The sequence below is a fragment of the Cottoperca gobio genome, unplaced genomic scaffold (assembly GCF_900634415.1).
Source record: "Cottoperca gobio unplaced genomic scaffold, fCotGob3.1 fCotGob3_245arrow_ctg1, whole genome shotgun sequence".
Classification (NCBI taxonomy): Eukaryota; Metazoa; Chordata; class Actinopteri; order Perciformes; family Bovichtidae; genus Cottoperca; species Cottoperca gobio.
In genome coordinates this window covers 312,501-339,237 of record NW_021166869.1, presented here as the reverse complement: position 1 = coordinate 339,237, position 26,737 = coordinate 312,501, and the positions used below count along the sequence as shown (strand labels likewise).

At 42.1% G+C, this 26,737-nt stretch overlaps 1 protein-coding gene across 1 annotated transcript in view; it reads right to left on the bottom strand.

Annotated features, from left to right (window-relative positions):
- The window catches only part of kcnh5b (potassium voltage-gated channel, subfamily H (eag-related), member 5b), a 102,590-nt gene that overhangs the window by 32,739 nt on the left and 43,114 nt on the right, over positions 1-26,737 (bottom strand). Inside the window, exons 9-11 of the mRNA XM_029426865.1 lie at positions 11,600-11,799; positions 9,721-9,780; positions 7,887-8,079 (exon numbers count right to left, since the gene is read on the bottom strand). Of these exons, the coding sequence (XP_029282725.1) occupies positions 7,887-8,079; positions 9,721-9,780; positions 11,600-11,799 (453 nt within the window). The remainder of the gene's footprint in view (positions 1-7,886; positions 8,080-9,720; positions 9,781-11,599; positions 11,800-26,737) is intronic.

Below are 26,737 nucleotides of genomic sequence, written 5' to 3'. Positions count from 1 at the left end.
TTAATAGATACTTAAAGTGTGACATTAACCAGTTCAATAGCCCAAAAGATTTACGGGGTCTTTTTTAATATAATATAAAGCACCGCCCAGAGAAACAAGATAACTAAAGCCTCAGTCACATAATGATGATAATATTTCTACAACCTCAAGCTTACACTTTGACAAGGTCGCAGACTCTCTGGCTACTGAATCAGTGAGCATGCTAACTACATTTAGGTAGCGCCGATAATCAGAAGGACTCTCACTCGGTTACTTCACGGTATGACCGAACCCTTTTGCACCGCGTCAGATATCCAGTGATGATGACCTTCAGGCGAGAGCCGACGGCTGCACACAGTTGGGAAATTTAACATATGATCATGGACAACATTTGGCGGATGGAGAAAAGTAGAAATTCTGATGTACATTTTATATCAACTTCTACTTCCAAGGTCAAGATCGAAGCTCAAATTGTACGTTCTTAGTCATTTCTTAAATCGTTTTGTACCAACTGACTTGTCTTCATTGAACGCGTGCTGCTCTGACCTTTTGACTAATGTATCTCATGTTTTTTCTTCCAGCCGTCAGTCAATGTAAAACCCGAGCTGGTCGCCATTCTCTTCGCAAAAACCAGTAAAGTGTATCGACTTCTGTGTGGCTGCTGCAGGTCTGATGCATTAAAGGTTTCTGGACTCCCTTTAAACACGACGAACCTCTACATTAGTGACTCAGAGATCGACTCGCTGTTACACATCACAGCTGCTTCCCACAGTCGCTGCTGAGTGAGTTTGTTACGGGACAGTGATGCTGCTGGATGATGGAAGTGAGCTTTATTACTTACCAATATTAGCTGGGTACTGCCACAGTATTACCTGGTGTGTGTGTGTGTGTGTGTGTGTGTGTGTGTGTGTGTGTTTGTGTGTGTATGTGCTCCCTTATCCTCACTTGTGTATGATATCACTTAGATACTGTATTGTCTCCCCCAAGAGAAAACTCATGTTCAGAGCCTGTATATAGAAACATTAAAGAGACATAAAAAATACATGTATGTGTGTGTGTGTGTGTGTGTGTGTGTGTGTGTGTGTGTGTGTGTGTGTGTGCGTGTGTCAACCGGATGCCATTGGACACTAATGAGAGCAGAGTGTATTGCAGCCTCGGGGAGCAGCCTCACTACTCAGCCTGGGGAAATCAGTGGCTTTAAAACCACAACCAACACACTCTCCCTCCATCCATCCTCCTCTGCTCCTTCAACTTTGCTTCACTTCCCCTCTCTCAAATTCTCCAAATCTCTTACTCCATCCTTCTAATCTTTCCCTTCTCTTTCTCTCTTTTTTTACTGCCCATCCTCTGTTTCTTCATCCTTTCCTTGTCTCCTTCTGCTCTCCATCCATCCTCTCACTCCATTCTTCCTATGAAGCCATTAACTCCCTTATCCTTTGCTTCCGAGTCCATCGTCTCCCTTCTTTCTCTTCAATCCCATCTCACCTCTTCCTTCAAACCTCCTCTTCCAGAAGCTTAGTGCGTTTCAAAAAAGGGAAACGCGTATGAGCAGGTGAGAATCAGAATAGTTCCCCTTTCTCCCCTCCCGCTATCTTTCCATCCCCCACTGTGCACAGCAACTGCTCATTTATGCAGTCAGTCCCTCTGTGTGTGTCAAGTGAAACATAAAATGAGTTATGAAAAGGGACAGCATGTGCATGTGTGCATGTTTACAGTACATTTAGAATGTATTGCACTCACGATAACTCACGCCCACTTTGCATGATTGACAGGTGACAGAAAATAGCACCTGGCGACTAAGATGAAAACCAAAAATGTAACTCGGGGCTAAAAATTCAAAGCCACTAATGTCCTAATGGAAATGCAAATTCTGCAAAACACTTGGGTGGATAAATATTAGAGAAACTAAATGAAAAAATAACAAGTTTGTTCTGCGAGAGGCACAAGAGACCAAAACACTTTAACCTCTGTACGTACAGTGGTCCGCTTCAGTTACCTCCTCATGTAAGGTTTAGCTGATAGTGATTCATACACCACCATAACTGCATAACCAAGCACACCAAAATGTGCTCATTTAATATGTCAAAACTAGCCAGCACTAAACATGCTTATCCCATCAGCTAATGGTAAACTTGTAATGCTTCCACTGATGTCAGCGAGCTGCGACATGTAGAGCTGCAGCTCTCCAGAAAGTGCACTATACATGATCTAACAACTGATGTGTCTCCAAGGAAAGAACATCAAAGTCTTACAAGATACTGCATATGTTAAAGATAAATACTGATTGAAGTCGTTCAGCACCTTTCCTCCATCCTGCTTCTGTGCCTCTGTCCACAAACTACATTTAAAAGTAGAAGCACAGACCTCCGTCAGGGCCACGCCCTACCTCTGGGATCCTTCTCGCCCCATGCTACCACCAAGATTAATAGTAATCCTGACAAACAGACAAAAAACTCACATCACCTCCTCGGTTGAGGCAACGATGACAAATGGCAGCTTTTAAACGTAAACCGTTTTGACGTGATAAATGAGGTAAAACCATCTTTATTTATTGTTCCTATTGTCTGTTTGTTCCTCTATATTTCCCCCCCCTGCTTTCAGTTTCCCAACGTGAGCTCTAGTTCTGGCAGAATTTCCTTTTCTTTCTGAGCACAAAGAAAAAGAAATTGGCTAAAAGCGGAAGGGCTGTCCAAGAAAAATAAACTTTTGGAGGAGGTTAGCGATTTTTTAAGAAAGGAGCCTCCTTTTGATGCTGCGACACACAAAGAGGAAGAAGTCTTATCGTGCTTCCCCTCACATCCACATGTGTCTCCAACCGTTATCCTTCCCCCGCCTTTATCCTTCGTAACCTCTTCGTCGTTGTCAAGGACCGGACGGAACCTTTTTCTGGTTGCTAAGCAACACAAAGTTTGACAACAACTTGCAAGCTGTCCAATCAGTGTCGGGGAGTTTAGTCGTTACCCAAAGTGGGGTCTGTGGACCCCAGAGGGGCCTTGAGAGATGTTCAAGTGTTTATAGAAAATAAGCAATCATTTGGTTGACTCACTCTGTTGATATCTCCTCAGCGTGCAGTCACAGCTGGAGCCAGGCAAACTTTGTTTCAATACGTTCACAAGTTAAATATGGTACTTAACTAATAGATCTCAGAACAGTTTAAATATGAAAACTTCAGTTCAAGTCGATACCACATTCAGACCGGTTAAAGCACTTCCCAGTTTTACAACACTAATATCAACCATTTATTATATGATAATAATGTCCGTATCATTATATTAAGATACAAGTGTTGCCCAAAAAAATGTATTTACACATATTGGATACATTACTCATGAGACAATTAGTTGTATTACACAGTCCTAATATGTCTACTAGGAAATAGATACTATATTTATATGAAAATTCATTGTTTCCAGTTATCCCCAAGCTTTCACCTCTTCTAATGCACGTGTAGTTATTGCACAATCCCTAAATGCTAACATCAGTATGCTAACATGCTCACAACGACAAGTCTACCAGGCTGGTTTTTAGCAGATGATGTCGAGCACGGTCCCCATCGTAGTTCGTCTTTGAAGCATGCTTACATGTGTTCCTTAGCACTAGACACAAAGCGCAGCTCAGATTGTCAGTATGTTCTACCTGATGATGGCGCTAAACGAAAAGTCTCATTCAGAACCAACCTGCTGGTGACGCGAGAGGAAAAGACATCAAGTTTCATCCACTGCAAACGTAAATGTCTGCACAAAATGTCCTGGCCATCCATCTGATAGTTGCAGAAATATTTCAGTATATCATTTTAAAATCCATCTCAAATCTCATTTCCACAGCATTGGTCCCATCAGGACAACAACACAATCATATCCATTCCATAGTCACCACTATGCTAAATCAGAGTTTAAATCATTCACACATTCGCTGGTTTCATGTATTTAGATCAGCTATACTTTTGATATGAAACAGCTAAAAGTTTTCTCACTAAAATATCACAAATATACGGCACTTATAAAACAAAAGCCTCTAATGTATAAAGGCCCGACGCTCCTTTCAGTTGTGGTACAATTAGAAATCCTGAGCCAGTTCCCAGGTCTGTGCTCTGACAGATATATTTAAGAGGGGTCGCTTCACTCGATCAATAAAATAAAATCAGCTAAAAACCAGATTGCTCTGGTTCCTTCTGAGTGAGAGGAACCAATTTCAAAAAGAGTCTGTAGCATGATTGCCACTCATCTTTGATGCACTTTCCAAATATCTTTCTGCAAACTTTTTGTTTTTGCAACAAGGTGATTGATGTGAAATAGTGTAATTTATGAAGCATAAAACGTATCGACCGCTGGTGTGTTCATTTCAAACAGCGGACTGCGAGAGCCGCCTCCTCAGAAGCTTCTCGTACAACGTGGAGGAAACGCATCAGGAGCAAACGTGTAGAAAACATAATCTTCTCTTGACCGTGTCCTCGTCTCCGAGGACACCTGATGACAACTGGCTGACTATTTATTGATTAATGTCGTCAGAGATGAAGCAATTTATCAAACATTTAATAAGCTCTTTAAGAACCTCTGACTGCTGCTTCAACAGCAGAGACGTTTTTACTTCTCTCCTCGTATATTCTGTCTCCCTCAGATTCTGATAAGCTAATAATAATAATAAGCTTTATTTGTATAGCACCTTTCATACAAGAATCACAGCCCAAAGTGCTTCACAGAAAAAACATAAAGATTAGTACAAGAATCACAGTGTTGATGTAAATGAGTGTGAAGTAGCATTAAAATTAATATAAAATAGCAGAATTAAAATATAAAATAGCAGAATTAAATAATATAAAAAGCAGAATTAAAATAATATAAAATAACAGAATTAAAATAATATAAAATAGCAGAATTAAAAATCAGAATTAAGATAGTATAAAATAACAGAATTAAAATAATATAAAATAAGGGTTAGGTAAATAATGTAAAATAACAGAATTAGAATAATATAAAATAGCAGAATTAAAATATATAAAATAGCAGAATTAAAATAATATAAAATAGCAGAATTAAAATAGTATAAAATAGCAGAATTAAAATAATATAAAATAGCAGAATTAAAATAATATAAAATAGCAGAATTAAAATAGTATAAAAATAGCAGAATTAAAATAATATAAAATAACAGAATTAAAATAATATAAAATAGCAGAATTAAAATAGTATAAAATAGCAGAATTAAAATAGTATAAAAGAGCAGAATTAAAATAATATAAAATAGCAGAATTAAAATAATAGAAAATAACAGAATTAAAATAATATTATAAAATAATAAATATAAAATAACATTGGAGATCATGACAAGTTTCCGTATCTGTGCTGTACTTAACGACCCTCCTGCTGGGAAACCATATTCATCACACCATTCTTGTAAATGTTTTAAACTATCAGAGCCATATTTGGAAAGCATGAGATCAACAATGGGCCCTGTGGCCTTTCAGCTGGTTTACTCCCTTTGCTACACATTCTTGGTCGTCTTCCCGTTTCATAAACAACCCCCAGTTTGTTAAGTTTTATGAAATCTATCGGTTTTTCTCCAACAATATTCACAGTTTATAAACTGCGGCTGAGTCTCACTATCTGCTGCAGTGGATCTTTAGCTGCAACATAATGTCAATCCATCTTACATGCCAGCAACTAGCATCTCAGATCAAAATCCTGCTACAATCTGCGGCTGCAGCAGTTTCTACGGGAGTCACCCTGGATCACAATCTCCTAGAATAATGTATATGCATCATAGATGATATGGCCGATAATAAATAGAAAAAGAAATTGCAAAAATATTTTACCGGTGACCAAGATGAACTAAAACTGATGTGTGGCCTCAGAAGGCTACACAGAAGCACATGTGAACAAAGCATTGAAACAACTACCAACAGAATACAGTGAAGGTGAGAATAACCTCCAACTCTGAACACAACATGCTCAGCACCAATACAGCAAAGTCAGAGACTAGCGGGTGAAGAAAGTGTAATATCTAGCAGCTGAGGAGCTAAATATCCTTCTCAAAAGTTGGAGGAGACCAAACCAGAGCTACTTTAATGAAAGGTAAAACATCTGTGTGTCTGTGAAGATGTTTTAATGTGTTCTGCTGTGTAGAAGTCAAACACAGATTCATGCAGCTTTAAAGATACAAAGAGAGAGACATTGAGCATAAACCAACGTTAAAATGAAAACTCCACAGGACACCTTTACTACTCCAGATTCAAGGAATATTATAGGTTCGTACAAATTAGCTAGTGTTACCAGAAAGGTATAACAATGACGCAATCTGTCTGCTGTAAACATTGTGGTTCACAAACCTCCTGCTGAACTCAGTGTCGTGGTTTTCCTTTAAGAGGAATTTTAGAATTCCAGATTGTGTAACAGGACTTCAGATGAACACCTCCTTCAGGTTTAACTGCAGGAAACTAACCCTGAATGTTGTTTTTAATATGATCGCCATTAAGAAGCACCTGCAGACTTTTCATTTCCCAACAACGGAGACTGTCAGAATGACATATTCTGTTGTTGGTCAGTAAAGTTTGTGTGCAAGCTTCTACCTCAACACTTCTACACACCAAATGATCTTGACAACTCTTGTGCAGCTTTGCTGCTTGCTCTCCGGAGTAATAATCTTTTTGTTATGGTGTAATGCTCACCAGGGGCCTGCTGATGGTTATGAGGATGTGCACTACACTGGCTGCTGCAGCCGTTTCTGCCAGCAATGCCATCTGTGATTGTCTAAGTACAAGCAGTTTCCCTGATATTATCTCTTTCTTCTTTCCCCTTGTCTTTCTCCTCTTCATGAATGCAATAGTACAAGGCTACAGAGAGAAATATACACTCAACGTGTGCAATATCCCAGAGTGTATACTTAAAATGATCAACTTACATTATAAACTGAAGGTTACAGTGTTGACATTGACTCAACATCTCTGATCCCTGCACGCTTTCACAGTTTGTTTTGCTTAAATCCAAAGTGGCAGAAACGTTGTCTACTTCCTCACTCGTTACTACACATTGAACCTTGAAGGCTCGACAGTCAGAAAAGACGTCAGCTGGTTTTCTTATGTAACAGTTGTAATGACTCAGCGTCGATCCCTTTGCTTTCTGTGTAAAGGAGTGTTTACGTTTGAAATAGTAGCAGGTATAATCATGTCGCTGTTGAGTGATTGCGTATTTGTGAGAGGGTTCTCTGACATGCTGGGTTTGTGAAAAGGTCCAAGATCTGTCATCAACAACATGACAGGTCTTCTCTCTTTCTAAAGACTTGACCATTTGGAGATTAAATATTGTAAAAACAGATGCAACCCTTCGAGCTCGTTGATATTCTCTCAAACAGCCCAAAACCAAACATGTTTTTGTTTTTAGTTTCTCTTTCTGCTTTATTGGGACATGTTTCATTCATTTAATGTGCTTTCAGGTTTTGATGAGCAGCCTGAGACGCACACACATTATGTTTTTATGGTTATTTTATTCCCTTGCATAACATGATTTGGCATTTTTCACTTATTGTAGGTTTGTACAGACTCTTTGTTTGTATCTCCTCCCTCCTTGTGATTCCTATAAGCTTTTTTTCTGAGGATGTTTTAATGCTTGCACGATCATAAACTGTTGTTGTTGAAAAGAGGGTTGATTTCACGGCATGAAATCCACACTGCAGCGAACAATTGTTTTTGTGACAGCACAAAACCCAAAGTTATTCTCAATTTACAATCATAGCAAAACTGAGAAAAAGCTGGAATGCTCACATTTGAAAAGTTGGAGTTGTTGCTTGATAATTTCTCAAACCAGTGAAGTAATCCACACACAGTTAAACACCGACCCTGGATAAATCCAGATGAGTCGTAAGAAAACTCAACCCTTCGGTAAAGACGTGTACTACATGACATGATCACATACCTAAGATGGCGATAACCTCGTCGTCCTGTATGACCTCCAGTGACCCTGACACAACGAAGCACAGCGTGTCCACGCTCTCTCCGGCGTGGAAGATCAGGTCTCCGGGGGCGCAGTGGGTGGTCTGAAACTCCACCGCAAGGGAGCGCAGGCAGCCGTCGCTGGCTAACCGGAACGCTGGATGTTCGTTGAACACCTGAGCGAGAAGGCAGGAAGTGTTCTTTAAAAAGGTACACAGTCTACGTCTGCAGACGCGTGATTACAGGAGGAATTAGTCACATTCGAGATCGCACTGAGTAACTTTTGCAGCAACTTGACCAAAGCTTTAGTTGTATGCAAAAGAAATTCAACAACAGTCATGCTCTCCAGAGGATGAACACTTTGACTTTAAATACCTTTTCATTAGTGCCACCTGCTGACAAATGTACAGTTACTACTGTGAGCCACAAAGAATATCAAAATCCTCAGGATGAAATCGTTGTTGCAATCTGAAGTTCGTCGTCTTTTGGATTGCTCGTGAAACGAACACTGCAGCCTCTCGAGGACATGCAGGACTTTAAAGGGAACATACAGTTCCTCTTCTCAACAGTGTAGAGTTCTTTCTATCTGCAGGAGAAGTCACTAGATAATCAATCACAGTAACAGCGGCGTCTTCATTTGCTTTGCTTCTCATTTCACTGAGAGGTGTTTTCTTATCAGTGCTTCCTGTCAATGACTTGAAGCTGAAATGTGAAACTCCATCAGGAAATAATCCCTCAAAATCATGTTGCCTTATAACCCTGACCGTCTCTTCATTCAGGACTTTGTTTAGCTGGGACAGCAGGTTGGCTCTCTGTCAGGACTCCTACATTGCAGCACGATGGGACTGAAGTGGAGAACTACAAAATCCTCCAATACCGTTAATCTGCAGACACCATGTTTATGAACCTGGCTTCAAAAAGTGTGTTTGTGAGTCCAGTTTTGTTTGGATGCAGCGCTCACCTTTTCAAAAGCATTTCATGTTTTCAGTCTTGAAGTTTCTTTTCAACCAGTGACCACACGGACACTAATCTCTGTTAGAACTGGGATTTAAATTGTACTGATTTATTAGCATATTGCAAGGGTTCATTGATTTTTATATTTTTATTTTTACTCTGCAAATGTATCAGTGTTGTGTACTAAACTTAAAAGACTGGCTGCTTAACGAGCAGCACATTTGCATTTCTTTGCTAAAATTCTCTCTCACATTTTATTACCAATTATTTTTGGATGCGTTTTCTTTGCAAAAAAAAAACATTTATGTTAAAACGTGGAAACAATTCCTTCTTACAGAAGAAAACAAACACTTTTGGATTGAAACAATGAAAACAATCTGCAAACTCTTCTGCTTCTTTTTGAGGAATCCACTTATTTTTTGATCATATGTTTTCAAAAGATGAACTGCTGCCATCACCTTGCCTTGAGGCCCTCGTGTGTCTGTGTCTCTCTGGGGTAACGTTACTCCGTCTGGGTTTCCACCTTGTGTGTGTGAAGATGTATGAAGAGTATGAAGTACCTGTATAGCTGTGAACGTAGCAGTGCAGTGTGTGTACACATTATCTGCCCTAATGCCATCTTCTATTCTCCTCTGAACTTCTAAGATTCTTATTGTTGGTTAACAGTTAAACTTTGATGCATGTAAATTATACATACATATATATATATATATATATATATATATATATATATATATATATATATATATATATGTATTACGCCTTACTTACCACACAATCAAGACACCGACGTCACACTATCCACACTGAAGCACTGTCCTTACAACTAACATGCGTCAATAGGAAAACGATTGGATGCATACCTTCCTGTTGAGGTGGACACATATGTCGGCCCGCATGTCCTTGGGACAGATGGATAAGACCTGGAAGACAGAGAGGGGGGGTCACACGGCTGTCTATAGAAATTTGCACAAACAGTATTTGATGGAGGTTAGGGTTAGTGAGATGAAGGTCGGACGCTTTACGAGGTTATGTTTTCAGTTCGGTTTGTTTGTCGGCAGGATTACGTAAGAAATCTGGTTTTCATAAAACTTGGTGGAAGGGTGCAGCAGGCCGAGGAAGAACCAATACAATTAGATACACAAATATCTTTGCACTCGTTGACTCTGCGAGATAGTTGATTGTTGATTACTGATTTGAGACGGAGGGAGCAATTAGGTCTGAGGTACCAAAGACCAAATCACCAACAAGGAGCCACACGAGCACGTCAGCCCTGATTACATAACTGTGAAAGTTTGCAGACGAGCAACAGAGTATGCGAGTCCCAGCGCGGCCATGCAGTGGACCTTAGAAGTCGCCAAGAGTTCTTATTTTTAGTATTCTTCCTATAATTATTTTTATAAATGCTTAAGTGAGTAAAAGGTCTGGCCGCCCTGCACCATGACATTTAGATGGGTTCTGGGTCAGATCCACAAAGGGCTCAGTTTCTTTGTCATGAGCACTTCAGCAGAGAGCAGCTGTCAGGGGAGATCGAAAACCAAAACCTCCAAATGAAGAATCGTCTCCCTCCTAAATGATCCACCAGTTTTGCAGCAGATTACCGTCTGTGCGTTACTGCAGCTTATACTGTTGTTGCATTCATTAACTCCCTCGCCTAGTCTGTGAATTGTCGCTTTGTCCAGCTCATTACACAAAGTCTGAAATCCTAATTAACGGAAGCATTTAGGTGAAACACAGAAAACTAAATACGTTCGTCCACAATCCTGTTAAATATGAACAAACTAAACCAAGGGGAAGACAATAAATCATCTAAAAGCCTTTGCAACATCAAAACAAAGTCTTTGAAAATTGCCTTTGCTCCATTTAAAGTGGAGGATATTAGTAGCACCGCAACACTTTTGGGAGCCTCTGGTCTTTTCCGGGCGTGTACTCGCATAATCAGCTGACTGTGTATCGCGTAACGGCTCTCAAAATTACAAAACATATCCACTAATTGGCCCCAGCTATGACTTCGAGGTATTTATACGGAGCGCAGTCTCGGTTTATGTCTCTTCAAGAGAGAATAATTATCTCAACAGAAACACGAGATAAATGGGAGTGATTGGGAGAAAGAGGCTTATGATCGAAAGAGAGAAAGAGAGCATGGATGTCAGCTGAGAAAATCAATTAGATGGACAATTAGTGCGTTCAAACAGGACAAATATAATGAGGAGATTATAGGAGATAATGAATTAACTCACAAGTTTCATAAAGCACCTTTTGGTTAGACCACACAACAAATCCTCTCAAGCCACAAAGAGCTTGAAATATGCACTGACAATAAATGTTATACCTGATGTTCCTCCAGAGGAGACAGAGGGAACATAAAAAACAAACAGAGCCAGAAATCAAACAGAAGTTAAGGCTCCAGTAACAGCGTTTGAGTTGGATGAGTGCTATAAGAGGGGGAAGTCTGCCTTTGCCAAACTACAAACTCTTAATTTTACAATGCACAGACACGACAGATTAATGTGAATCAGTGTGTACCACAGTTTATTACTGCATGTCCCCAGGTAGTAATATACCTGTCTGATTACATTTAAAAGAAAGATACAAAGAGAGGAAGCAAAGATGCTGAAGAGAACTTTAATGTGCGCTCACAACCCACGATCAGTTTCCCCCATCGACAGTTTCATTAAAACAAGATGTTCATCAAAAACATCTTACATCGGCTCGGCCCGATCTCTGACCTCCGAGTCTCACCTTCTCTGTGTCGATGCCTTTGGACATGGACCAGGTGGAGACGATGTAGTCCATCACCCGCTCACTCAGCCCTTTGGGAACCTGGTAGAGCTTTAGGAAGTCCCTGACGTTGTTGAGCATCTCGTGGTAGCGGTTGGTGTTGGCGTACATCTGCTGAAAGATGGTGGTCACATTTCCAAAGATGGTGGCGTAGAGCAGAGCTGGAGAGGAAGACACAGGAGAGAGATGAACACACTCACACACCACACACACACACACACACACACACACACACACACACACACACACACACACACACACACACACAGTTAACCTCATTATAGAGCGTAATTATTTTGACTCAAGTAGAATATCAACTTACACTCCCTAACACTCAGGCAGCCAAGCACACATGTAGATCCTATTTTTACACTGCAAAATGCAAACAGTATATGACAGTCTTAAATGTTTAACTTCTTACAACAGTTAACACAACTGGATACAACTTTTTTAGTTGCCATTATTTGGTCCTGCACATAGAGAAGTGGACCATCCTAATACACATCTATACATCTTGTAGCAACCACCCAACTAGCACAAAGAAAGAAGAAACAACCACCTTGTAATGCCCCATCAATAACCCGGTACACCCAGCAACCATTTTAACGCTGTAGGTACCAAAATATCCAAACTATTTGAGTTTGAGAGTCCATTGCTGACCTTCGACATGATAATTTGATGAAAGAAAACTTGTGTTCAACCAGTAAACACCGAAGCTTTGCCACCAAGTCCCCAAGAAAGCTGAGAAAACCACCTAAAAACAATAATGTGACACCCTAGCAACCTACCTAAACTAGGGTTGGGTTAGGGGGAGTCCGGTCACAGCAGGAAATAAAGATTTTAAATCTTGAGCGAGCTTAACGTCCAAAGGAGCTTTGTTAATGTTTTATTTAAAATATTTAAACATACATTTTCTGTATACACATATATTCTTTCACTCTTGTTGACTCGAGATAGGGCACGTCTTGGGCCGAGGTCTGCGCTCTCAGAGATCTCTTTCTTGTTGATTGCCGATTTGCGGAAGAGGGAGCAATTGGGTCTGAGGTACCAAAGACCAAATCACCAACATGGAGCCACACGAGCACGTCAGCCCTGATTACATAACTGTGCAGACGAGAAATGTCTCCTTTATTCAAACAAGGGCTCCCTTTTAACAGTCTGTGCGTCCGTGTCCCGTTCAACATTATTGTCTTATCTTGAATATAACAATTCAAATCATATACATTATGTTAACTGTTGGTGAGCACTCGTATGGAGAACGGTGACGGCAAACAGTTTGTAATCAAAGATTTAAAATTCGATGGTCAATTGTGCTGATTACAAGGGTCAGCGGGCGGACATGCCACTCAGATTCTATTTTTAGAACATCTCAACTCTGATAGTAAGTTAGTTACGCCTTAATATCGGTGTAGGGAAAACCAAGGTTGTGTCTGAGTAACCCTCAATCTGCAAAACTCCATGGAAGATAGTTGAGGTAAGGCACGAACGGTTAAGTTATGTAAGATATGTCGTCGGCTAGTGAGTCTTTTGAGAGTTTTGCAAATTGAGGGCTACCATCTAGAAAAACACCCAATCGCCAATTGGCACTACATAGGGCCAAACCATCAATACCTTAGAAACAACCTAGCAATGCCCAAACAACCCTTTAGCAACACCCCTGCAACAAATATATATACAAACGATAGAGTTTCTTTCTCTAGCTTATGTTTACTGTACCAATCACCCAGCTATTAAGGCTTACTCTCTTAATCTTATACGTTTCCCCATTGACTGTAAGTCACGTTGTGGTATGACAGGAGTAATTAGAAGAGCATGGATGTGATTTAACTTACGTCTGATATGCAAAGGAAAGAAAGTGTGAAAACGTCTTTAGAAAACCAACATGTATGATCTCTCCCGCTGGATTGATGGTGGCTCACTGCTAAGGAGGCGTTCAAGAATAGGGACAGGAGTGTTTCCCCCCTTTTCAAATTTAAAGTCTTGTGCCGAGCCATCAGCCTCCGCTGTACCCTGCTGCTGCTCTGTTTCCATAGAGACCTCACTCGAAATAGTTCTCCCTATTTTTTCCCTCCACTGCCTCTTCAAAGCCAATAAAAATGACAAAATGAAGAGAAGAAATAATACGTTTAAAGACTTTTGGGATTTGATAGGAGGTTGTGAGATCTGATGATGGCACATGAGCCACAACATGAGAGGGGTGAGAAAGTAAAAGTGTAGTCCAAGAGAGTTGTGTGGGAAAGAGGGAAATGCTGTACAGACAAAGTCTAAATATGACTGTTTGAGATAAAGTGTGTGTATGTAGGATTAGTAACAAAACAAAAGAGAACCAGAAAGACACTGAAAAGCAAAGAAAAGTGTGTGTTTATGTTTAAAGAAAGTGTGTGTGAAATCTCACAGACGCAGTGAGAGTCTAAAATAAAATGAAACAAAGACAAAGAGAGAGAGTGTGTGTGTGTGTGTGTGTGTGTGTGTGTGTGTGTGTGTGTGTGTGTGTGTGTGTGTGTGTGTGTGTGTTTGGATGAAAGACAGACACAGACAAAAAAGTGTAGCATGCCAGACGAGAGATAAACACTGTTCCAGTTTAATTCTTTCAAAGTCAGCAGACTTCCAGGACCCTTCAGGACCTCTCCAGGTCCCTGTGAGCTGGTAAAGAAAGACACCGACAACACTACCCAACTAGAACTGAAAGCTCAGAGACACAGCTCTCACCTCCACCAAACACAAGACTCCTAATTGGGCGATTTGTTGGCTCAGTAGTTGGCCAATGTCACCTCAGTGCAAAGAATGCCCAAGGTTTGACCCCCACCTGGAAGTTTCTCCGTTGAGCTGAAAGTGTCTCTAGTGTTTGCCAGGATTTTAAGTGGTGGGTTCAAACCCTTTGGCAAATCATCCTCAAGTTTGGTTCATTTATCCAGGTGACAGCGAGGAAGGTTGTGGCATCAAACACACAAAGACACCTGGAGATGCAAGTTCTGTTCCTCTAACAAGGACAGTGTGGAGCCATCTAAAAAAAGAAAACCAAAAATGCGAGTGCGATGGGTTAGAAGAGAAGCTGGAGAAAAGGATTGTGAACAAACTCAAAGCTACTAATTAGCAGCATTAAGTACTTTGATACGTCAAAGCAGCTTCAGACAAGTGACGGAGCTCCAAAGAAAACAGACCTGCAGAAAATGACCCACGGTTACAGAACCAGTAAGAGTGTAGAAGGGAAGCACTTTCATTTGTATTCCCAACGCACACACACACACACACACACACACACACACACTTACCTAAAGTTAATGTCTTTTGAGTTCTCCATTTTCTCCCAACCTCGTCCTTTGCATTTCTAATACAGCACAATGCGAGTTTACTACGTCTCTGTGGACCTTGCTCGCCTGTGTTCGGCCGGTGTGATAGACGCTTCCACAATCATTTGAGCCATAGAAACAGCTGGATAGATGACGTCTCAACTGTACCACACTCTGAGTGGATCATAAACTGCAATTGTTTAGTCCATTCTTTGATTAAACAACTATCTCCGAAGTCAAGAATGAACTTTGATGCTTGGTTTTTAAGCGAGCACGGATGTGGAGAGCTCTGGATGAAACACAAGCTCTGCTTATGGAAGATGGGGCACCACGAACCCAAACATGGCAGACTAAAGTACTCAATAACGCTGCACATGGTGACTGGTTCTCCAAGCACAAACATAAATCTGTGTAGAACTGCTTGAGCCTGATAAACTAAATACCCAGGCTACTGTACGCTGATTGGACTTGGTCTATAAAAACACTTTTCTGGCCCCATGGAGAACATTATGAGTTTAGACAGTCCATTCAAAGTACTCAGGCTACAGCTTATAGCTGTCATTTCAATACTATAGTTGAAATCTGATATGTCCCCCGTGGCTCTATTTATTTTAATATGTCTGTCTTCGCCCTCTGGTGGCCCGGGAGAGACGGGCTGTTCGGGGGGGGGGGGGTTGATCGGGGGGGGGGGGGAGCAGACGAGGAGTTTATTCCCTCACATTTGTGAGTTGATGGAGCAGCCTGGGGGAGAGAGGACCAGACACTGTCATAGGGAGACTTGCATCAACTTGAGAGTCTCTGCAGGAAGTTTGTCTCCAAATTGACACTGAAAAGGAAAGTATATCAAAACGATCATTTGGTTGCATTGAGTTTATTTTGGCCGGCTGACGCTGCAGTGATCTCATCTTAGTGACAGAAGCAGCTTTTTATTCCTACTTTGTTGCTAAGCGCTCATTACTGCAGTGTTTCTGTAAATCCCAGACACCACCTGGAAGTCACAGTGTGCAAGATTTGTGACGTCTTTCCATTTCAAGCTTGAGTGAGTTTCTTTTTTTGTGTTCAGCCGTGTTAACTTCCATCCTTACTTCCATATTGAAATCAAACTGCTGTTGCTATAAAGTGAAAGCAGACGTGCATCACTTCCTGTTTGACGGATATGCTTTATACTAAAGGAGCCACCAACCGAACGTTGTTAAGAATAGCACATTACTAAAAGGTCACATTAATCTGTGAAAGCAAAGCAGCATTTTATTCAAGAGATTATATAGCGAGGTATGTTTCCATGTGTTGCATTAATGGAAATGGAAAATAAACAGCAAATATTGTATTTATTCATCTGCTATTCAATAGATATTGTGAAGAACATCCCATAATCAGATGCACTATTCTGCAACTCTTCTTATTCATGACATTTAGCTGTTGCTTCTCACCTTATTTGGCATTTACACCAGTTAAATAATAAATGTGCGTCTGCTGTTTATACACGCCATGTGGCGTTCTACTTCCCCTTCTCCATCCATCTGCTCTTTATCAATACCCCAATTTCTCCACCCCAGATAATTAATGCACGAAGCGACGTCACAAACTGGAGATGGGGTCAAACTAAGATCAAGCATTTTAATTCTCAGATAATAATAGATAATAGTAGCTTTTTGGTGACAAATCAGAAGAGAGCAGAAGCCGCCGCCTCTCCTCTCGTCATGTGTGTAGTCCATTCGCGGGTTTCAGACAATCTGCTGAAGGAGATTTGTCAGAATGATTGAGTGTGAGGGACAGAAATCTGTCAGTTTAGGAGGAGAGCCGGAGACATAGTGTCACTGCCTGAAGCCCAGACACCAAGAAAATATCAATCACAACTCTCCTACATGAAGAGACAGCCGGCACTCACGCAAACACTCACTTACAGTACAGTAGTACTCACACACACACACACACACACACACACACACACACACACACACACACACACACACACACACACACACACACACACACACACACTTTAACGTGTTATCAACAGTAAGGTGAGGAAATGTATATTAATTTCATATCTGTGTGTTCAATACAGATGCTATCCATGTCAATGATGTGTTTAGCCAAGTTTAGCAGAAACATTGTTTTCATTCCAAAAGGGTTTTATATGTAAAAGATATGTTGTTCGCCTGCAACACATCCAAGAATCAGCTGGGATCTGTGGGCTTTGTTCAGATTGAAGAAAGCGAATGAAGCTACAGCTTTACTGGGAGGACAGACAGGTGTCCAGAGTCTGGGCTGACAAAACCTGTATTTTCCACTATTTACACATTTTAAAGACTAAACTTTCACTATATCAAATCATGCATCCATCATAAACCTGTTGATTGCTACCAACGGATCAGTGTGTGTGTGTGTGTATAAGCTCTTTTGCCAGACAAACCCGAACACACCTCTGTTACGCAAACAAACCAAAAATAGCAACACAAAAGGGAAAGCAAAGCGGCTGGGGCCTTAAGTGGAGCCACCTCCATCACCAGCCATTGAACCCAGTCCATTTTGCTGCTCAGTGAGCCAAGGAGGCGTCCAGCGTGCATCACAACACATCACACACTGACGGGCCCTCCGCCAGCCAAACACAGGAAGAGAGCCAGTCAGCCGTGTCAGAGTCCAAACACCTGAAAAAAGAACCTACTGTATAAATCTGTTTTGACAAGCAGTAATTGTGCATCGAGCACTCTCTGGTAAGTAAAACATTCTCTCATCACGGCGTCAGTCACAGCCCCTCCCCAAGCAACGACAATCATTCTGTAATTGTGACTGACTCAGTAAATATGTTCCTTATATCAGTGTTTTCTCCAACATCGCATTGTTTACTTCTCATTAGGTCGAGTTAATAGACTGCTTATTGCCGTGGAAAAATTATAATGGGTTTTGAAGCGAGTGGACTGGACTGCAGGTGGGGGCATTGATGTGTGACAAATGTCCGTGTCCTTCTTAATCCCAAACACCAGGAAGAGATGTTGCACTCCAGACTTTAGGGAGGCTGAAAATCTAAAAGGGCAGTATCAGGAGAGGTTGAATTATAACATGCATACTCAACCCATGCTGGTGCGACCAGAAGCTTATAGTGGATAATGTTACGTAAACACGAGCCAGGCTCTGTCCACTGCTAACAAAGTTCATGTTTTTAGAAGAAGGGAACTAATGAAGGACATGAAGAAGACAGTAAGGAAGGAAACAAAGAAACTAAATATCACTGTCCCCATACTTCAGTGTGTAGTTAGGACCTATTTCACAGCTGACACATTCATCTAGATGATGTTGAGACTTTGTTAAAGTCACTTTTTCAACCCAAATGACGTCAGTTTGAACTCCGGCAGCCAGACGGTATTTGATTTCAAATCACCAAATCCATGCTTGCTGGGTAAGAAGAGAAAGAAGGAGAGAAATACGGACTGAGAACATTTTCTACGAGCGTATCTCAAAGTAAAATACAGCTGACAAGTGAAACACTGAGTGAAGTCTCACACTGGGACAGTTCAGAGATGCAGAGACAACACCCAGCGATGACAAATACTTGGAGCTCAGAGATAAGTCGCCATCCTCAGTATCTTAATAACCACACTCATGAATCTCATGAAACAAATGTTTCGTCCTGAAAATAATCCTGAGTTTTTAAAGCCAAAATGTTACCGAGTGCGTTTCTCCTTCTATTTCTTCCCAGGATTCGTCTGTTAATTGGCAACAGAGGTTGAGTGCACGTCTATAAAAACACCTGGATGTCAAGGTTCTGGGTATAAAGATCTTAGCGTGACAAACAGACATACAGTATGTACACACAGGAGTGAACGCTCCCCTGTGACGTTGACCAATCACCTAATCCTGAAGCAATTTGTTTGGTCAAAATGTCGGCAATGAAGCCAGTTTCTCCGGTTTCTCCTTTAGCTTCCAGTGGGAAGAAAACGTTCTACTTGTGAGAGAAGTCTAACTCATCTTAGACGAATTGAAATAATGATTAAAGCAATTTGAATAGTCGTGCGTACTCGCCTACTGTTACTTGCTTACTGTTGTTCGTACACTAACCATGAATGACAGTGAAAGGCTTTTCTGAAGGTGTGAAGACAAACCAGGAATAATGAGAGGGAGACGGGTAACCTTGATTATTGGTTCAAACTTTATGGGGATTATCCTTTCAATTATTCTAGTGTACATCCACAAACCCATGAATTACTTGTCTTGTTGTCACTATTTGTGCACAAGAAGACAGATTGTTGCAGTTTCTCTGATGGGACGCAAATTAAAACGGCACAAATAAGCCGCAGGTTGCACTGCTGAAGGTAACAAGGCCACCCTGTGGACCGTGGGCCGGGCCTAGCAGGAATAATGAAGTCATGGAGGTAAACAATGAGGAGGGACATGTGAGGTGGAGCTTGTTGGCAGTGGACAAGCAGGCGATGTGTGGGGACGAGATGCTGGGTCAGACAGATGTGGAACAGAGTGGACGTCAGGTTAGCGCGTTGATTTATTATGAGATCGAAGAGTTCTTGTAGAAATATCTTTGATGGAGGAAGTGTTACTGTAAAGAGTTGCTTCTCTTTGAGTATCCTCGATGGACCGTCAGTAGCCCTCAGTCTGCCCTGTACAGGGCGTTAGCATCAGATGACACCTGCGGCAGACATTGATTGACCTTCCAGCTCCTGGTTTCGTCTGACTTTAGCTCAGGGAGGATCAGAGGTCACTCTGACACCAGTTAGCCGTCTACATGTCAGAGGAACTAACATCTGAGGACATTATTCACACTCTTTACTGCGGTGACTTGGAGTACAGACTAGAATGACTATGAGAGCGTACATGTTCTGGGACTTGTGGTAATCACAGCACGGCCCAATTTTCCCCACTGTCAGCAATCATACTTGAGGAGGACCAATCTATCACGCCTGGCACCTGCTTGATTCAATTATCCCCACGCTACCCGTCTGACGCCGACACTTTTCGCTCCGGCAGAAATTACAAGAGCAGAAATTAGAAAATTATAATAAAAATAGGAGTGATTGCCTTCTTTAGAGGCTTTTCACTGCGGGAACGATCGGGATATTGGGTTCATAAATGAATGAGCAAGGAAAAAGATTCACCGCCAGGATGATTACAACTGGCGATAATTATGGAAATGGGTTGTGAATCACTACACACATCCAACCCCCCAGGTGATTTACACAGCACACGTAAAATAGATGAATCTGATATTAATTATTTACGGCTGAGCTCTCGTGTAATGTTGTTAAATTCATCGCTGGTAATGTTTTTTTAGTATTTATTTATAATTATTTAGTATATATTTGGCAACTAGACACACTTTTGAACATGTGCCAATGTATGTGTGTATTCACACACACTGTATACCCACAGGGACACACACATATGCAAACACACTAATCCATATATGGACACGTACTGTGCACTGATCTGCAAATGGGATTATTAACACCACTCTTCCAAAAGATACTCCTTCATTTGGTGATGATGGTGAATGTCGGTCCAAATTCCCCCCCCCGGGGATCAAGATCTCGACACTGAAGGTCATAGAATATGATTCAGTTAATTTAACACTATTATTATTTGAATACCCTTCGGTGAGCCCTCATGTTTTATGGAGAGTGGAATTGTTATTCTGGAAGAAACTACTTTTATCACGGGATAATGATGATCACTCAGAGGGTAGATCTGCTGCACATCAACACAAAGGTATTCTGTTCCGACCGGTAACATCCGAACACACAGCCGGCTCACTCATTTCAATGAGGCCACCGCGTTGACCAATCTGAACATACAACAACTACTTTCCACATCTCACTGCCAGCTTTGGTTTTTGCACCACTGAACTCTCCAATGTGCTTTTTGTATTTGTAATAACGTGTGCACTGCAAGCCAAAGAGCTCTCCGCACTGACAGTCTAATCACAGTCGGCCATTTCTTTGTAATTGCAGTTTTGTCTTCATTAATGTCATTTTCAGCTGACACAGAAGCTGTGGTAGTGGTTGCAGTCATCATTTGTCATGTAGATATATATATATATATATATATATATATATATATATATATATGCTGTTACTGTGCATCTGTAAATTGACTTACAACTACCTGTACGGCTGCATCAATGTCATTAACTCTTGTTGCCAGTTTTTAGACTCCAGCACAAGATGACGACATCCCTACAAAGCTCCCACTGACTCGGTTCATTATCCAACCGGGGAAACAACTGAAGGAGCTCGACACAAAGCCTTTAGATTTGCAGGATACATTAGAAATGTGGTGTGAAAGCAGGCTAGTCTTCTGCATCGAGTTGCTTGAGTTTATTATTTCATTTAGAAGAGTTGCAGTCCTTAAATAGAAGCCTATTGATCTCCATGTAGATGTCCCTTCAGTCACCTGCATCTGTTGAGCTGAAGGTCAGCAGGTCCTGCTCAGCAGAGTGTGATTATTACGTGAACAGATCATTAATTGCTTGGATGTATCATGAAGTACACTCATTTGTTCTGATTACTCCTTTCATTCGTCACCCGTCTGGGCAACAATGTTTCTCCGTATCGCTAAACTTTTCTTTTTCTTCTTCAACTTAATCCACACAGTTATGAAACTGTTTCATAAGGTCGACAGAAGTCTCTCCAGTACATAAGCACCTGCTCCTTCAGCAGAAGCAATAACAAACTCCCCAAAATAGGAGTCACGAGGAGTCACGGCGGCAATATAATCTCACAGCATGTGCTCTTGCTCTTTCTGCGGTTGCCATGTCAACAAGTTTAGCAAGGCATGTAAGGGTGAGAGAGGACGGAGGTTTCCCTGCTCTGCTGTTTAATGTCTTCAGAATGGACTTTCCTGAGGAGGCTGAGCAGCTCTGCCCATCTATCCATCCGGCTGATGGCCCACATCTTTCCTCAGGTCTGAGCGTCCAGGTATTTGACAGGTAACAGCCGAGTGTGATCTGCGGCCAGCGGGTGCAAGTTAATTTCCTGCCGTGGTCGGATCAGCATGTCAGTGCTTAAGAGAGAGAGCTGCGAGTGCAGCCAGGTGGGTCTATTAAAAGGTCATGTCAGTCAATTCTTCCAGGAAATGGGCTTCAATACGACACAGATCTTCAGTTGGCCGGTAAATGCCTTCACAATTGACTTTTCTCACCACTGCAGGCAACTTCCACCTCAACAGAAGTTATCCTGCAGGTTTGTAGCGGTCTTGAAGGGGAACTTCATTGATTTGACATGTCAGAGTGAAGTAGGCTTGCCGTGTTACAGGTGTTCAGGATATACGGATTGCATAACTTGCCAAAAGTTGACCAAATAAAACTCCTGTATATAGAGACCATCAGCACCTGCGTTCATCAAATAAAATAACTCAAATGTATAAGGCGTGTTGTCAATACTAGTCGAATGACGGAGTTACTGCAGCAGAAGCTCGACCGTAGAGGCCAGTTACACAGCCATAGATCGGCGCTCTGAGCGTCTCTGCCGAAGATCTTTTCTTGTAAAATGTCTGTTTGAGTGCTGCGTGTGCACAGGTGAATAAAAGGCACACAATACAAGTTATTTGTCTTATTAAGTTTTATCAGAGCTATATAAATGCTGTCCTTTTTAAGTGCATTAACAAGGGTTCATCTGAATCCTAGTTCAGGGGCCGGATCATTCGCAGGGTCAGGGCTCCCTGAACCTCCTCAAACCAGCCCAGACTCTCAGGAAATATTAGACTAGACAAAATAAACAAAGCAGGCTTTGTTGGCTAGTTATAATAAACTTCCAAAGAGCAAATGAAACAGGTAAGTGCTTTACAACAAGACACCATATCTGCCCAAAAGGTCCCCTCTGTGTGTCTCTTGTTCTGCAGGCACAAAGACACTGATGCCCTGGATCAAAGCCTCCACAGATACGTAATGAGACACCTCAGTTTATATAAATACAGACAGAATCAGAGCCTGCTGGCTCGTCAGTGTTCATAGCATTGCTGATAAATAAGCACTAACAGGTAGATTTGCTTCCTAAGGTGTTTCTTGAGTCAATACGATGACGCTGAACGGCACTTCTCTTCCACAACTGCTCCAGAAAAGCAGATTTGTAGGGTGAAGAAATATCCACACACACACACACACACACACACACACACACACACACACACACACACACACAACTGTGCGTGTCCTTTGCTTTGCATGCAGCCTCTCAGAGACACGACTTGTGTTTGGCGAGTCACTTTGCTCGAAGACCTTGTGGTGAAAACAGTGCAAGGAAAGCAAGAAAATTATCCTGCTCTCTTTACATCTATTATTCAGCGTGCCAAGGTGCCCAGTGCGCTCCCTCTGCCATGTTTAGCATTCTGTTACGAGTAACGCCGTGACTTTCTGAAGCTGCTGAGGAGAGGATGGCATTGCGATTAAAGAGAATAAGACTATGACACTGCGAGCGGTAATGCAACCTCCAGAGGACAGGGCGATGACTGCACATACAGTCAGGAGACTCACAACCAGTCATGCACTTACAGTATCGAGGCACAAAGGAGGCTGACAAAGTTAAAAAAGTAGGAATGGCAACAGAAGGTCACTGCAACTAATCCCTGGGCGAGCTGGGGAAATATGGGTAGATTACGTAAACCAATAACACTCTGCCCGACCTCTGAAGCTCGCGCTGAGAAGTCGATCAACGTTCTTGGAAACTGCACAGCTGCTGAGTAACCAACTGCAGAAGTTGTGGTGGGCAGCTCTCAGGAGTAATTGTGAGGAAGTGCATGAATATAAAGCAGGGCGCTGCTGGAAAACGTGCTCAGAAAACTTTGCAGATAAAGTTTTGAGTCTTGCAAAAAGAGACACCAGTTCAAGCAGAACAGATATTAGAAAAACAAAACTCTGGTTGGAACCAGACAAATGCATGTTTGTCCAAATGCATCCACCAGTGATGGGATGCAATTACACAATGTGTTCAAGACGTTGGGGAAATACACGCATAAGAAATATTACAGAAAGAGTTACGAGTTACGCTGCTTCTCACAGAAACCGTGGTTTCGCCGTCTTCACCAAACATTTGAGTTTTTCTGATTAAGACAAAACACAAACGGGAGGAGGTGGGGGTGAAGTGATGGATCTGATTGTAGGGCCAGAACATCTCCAGAATCTGGCTACACGATGTTCACAGACTAACCCGACACATATGAGTCAGAGAATAAAGAAAGGATGCGAGGGAGGGAGGGAGGACGGGCAGATATAATGAGGGGATGCCTCGGAAAAAAGAGGGTGGGAGGAATAGTGAGAGGGCATCAGAGAGAGAGAGAGAGAGGATATAATGAGAGAATGACAGGATGGGAGAGGGAAGAAACGGTGACAGAGAGCAAGATGGCTCTTTATGGATTAGTGGACTAATTGCCTCGTTGTTGCTGCTGTCGGAGTGAGAGAGGCCACACACAGTACAGCCTCCCACAGGATCCGCCAAGACAATACAGAGCTCCCCCTCTCGTTTCCGCTCCTTCACCAATTGTTTCTGGAGAGAGAGAGAGAGAGAGAGAAACACATACACAATGTGTTTCTCTCTCTCTCTCTCTCTCTCTCTCTCTCTCTCTCTCTCCAGTGCTTGCTTTCCAAACTAATCAGGGCATCTCAGCTGAGAAGCCAGAGGGGAGAACGACACCCGGAGCTGCTTCCTTACATCCTTCCTTCCTCCTCTTCCTTATTCATCTTCTCATACCCCATTCCTGCTGTCCTTCCTTTTTCCACTTCTCCCTCCAGCTCTAATATCTTATCCCCTTCTTCACTGATTCTCAAGGCATCATTTTCTCCCCTCCAAGCCTCCATGTCCTCTCCTCCCTTTCCTCCCCCCTCAGGCCTCTGTGGAGAGTTGGATAAGTGAGATGCGGTGGATGGGTGGGGGTGGCGGGTCAGGAGGACTTCCAATCCACTCAGTGAAACCCAAACTCGTCTTGGGGATTGTGTGGCAGCAGCTCCAGGCTCCAGGAGAGTCCTCGCTGGAGCACTTTTAGCATCAGGCGGGGTTTTAAGTCGGATAAATACTTGGCCAAGGGCGAGAGCGTCAAAGAAAAGAAATCTTTCCTCTGAGCTTTCCTTCCCTGCACCCTTCCTTCTTTCCTTCCCTCTCTCATCCTCCCCTTTTTCGTCTCCTGCTGAGTCTGGTAAGTCTCTTCGGCTTAAGATGCACGGCCATCAAGCCGGGCTCCCCGGGCCAAATCGGCAGCATCCTTCCGCCCGGTTGCGTGCATCACTGGCACCGCACAACCCTTGTGAGCCCAGGTAATTCCATAATTCCCTGCGAGCTGGAGCCAGTCAAGAGAGCCTCCTTTTTTATTCTCCCATCCCCCTTCTTGTCCTGCCTCATCTCACTTTCCTCTTCGCACCGCACAAAGAAGACCCAGTAATTTGATTTGGTGTTACTCTCAAAAATGGTGTTTTCTTTACAAGTGAAATGAAGATGTGCCATAAGGGTTAGATCATCACTTCCACTACAGTGTGCTCCCTGTTGCCAGAGGATACGTGAAATCATCTTCAGTAGTTGGACAGAGATGGGTGTTTCTGATTAACCTCCAGATTAAAGGTGTCCGGTCAGTCAAGTGTCGATATTCTTCAGACGGAAAACATTTACATTTGAGAAGATTATATTTAGCAAAAAAAAGGGTCATTTGCGTTGGAAGAGAAATTGCTTCACTGTGCAGCGAGGACCGGAGCGGCGTCTCTCTCCCATCGCTGCGTGGTTTCAACCTGCCTCTGATCCCTCCGTGTCCTATTCAATTATTTTCGCACCTTTCCGTTCCGATATCTTTAATGACGTGGGGTTTTTTAACCTTAACAAACTGAAAAGGGAATAATCTCTCTCAGCCAATTATATTGTGTGGAAAACTACAAGTACTGAGGTTAACACTGAAGAGGCTCGAATACACTCTGGAAATATTTGAGCAGAGCTGAGCTCTCGGTAACCTTTTCAGCTTGCCGGTGTCAAGAACAAGAATGCACTAACTGGCAGCTGGAGTGGGAGGATTATAGGATTCAGACAGAAGAGTTTCAGTTTAAAAGAAAGATTTTAAACAAGGCTTTTCAGATTGTAATCACTGTTATTCCTTAAGTACATGTTACAGTCTGCTGAGAAAGAAGAGAACGTTCTTTCATCGGCGATCAAACCCATAAACAGACATGTCTGAGAAACTTCAGCACGTCACCGTTGAATGAACATGTTGTCAGGTTGTCGAGAGGAAATGAGCAGACTTTCAGAACTTCTGAAAGTCTTGGCGAGAGACAAGATATGCGATGTGATTCGATGTTTTATAAATGTATATGAGTCTGCACTGGGTGGATGTATAATATGCTCATGTGGTGACAGAAACCTAAAAAAGGAGCTGAAATGTTTTCACCAATCAACTCCATGTTTTGTTTTCTGTGCAGGACGCACTGGAAGTTACAGGTAACGTATACATCGATCAGCTGTTTGTGGATTTGCCAAGGAAGAACCCTTTACGTGTTTCACTTTCGTTAACATTGCGAGATCTGCGCGGAGGTCTGCGCTCTCAGTGCCTTTATATAGCTGAGATGTTTTGTAGTCATGGTGCACACAGTTAACAAGCTTTTGGTAAGACTTCCTATGAAGACCACATCTATAGAGCAATATAGCATTTGTATTGCATTCACGATGCTTTATGACTACACATAACGCTTTCTGATAGTGCAGCAATGTTTCTACATAAAGAACGTCTTCATTAGAGTAAGAAGAGATAGTGGCAGTGCACATGTTTAAATGTACGACTCCAGTATATTGAACGGACAGGTTCTGGGCATTGCTTGCATCTCTAGAAATTGGCA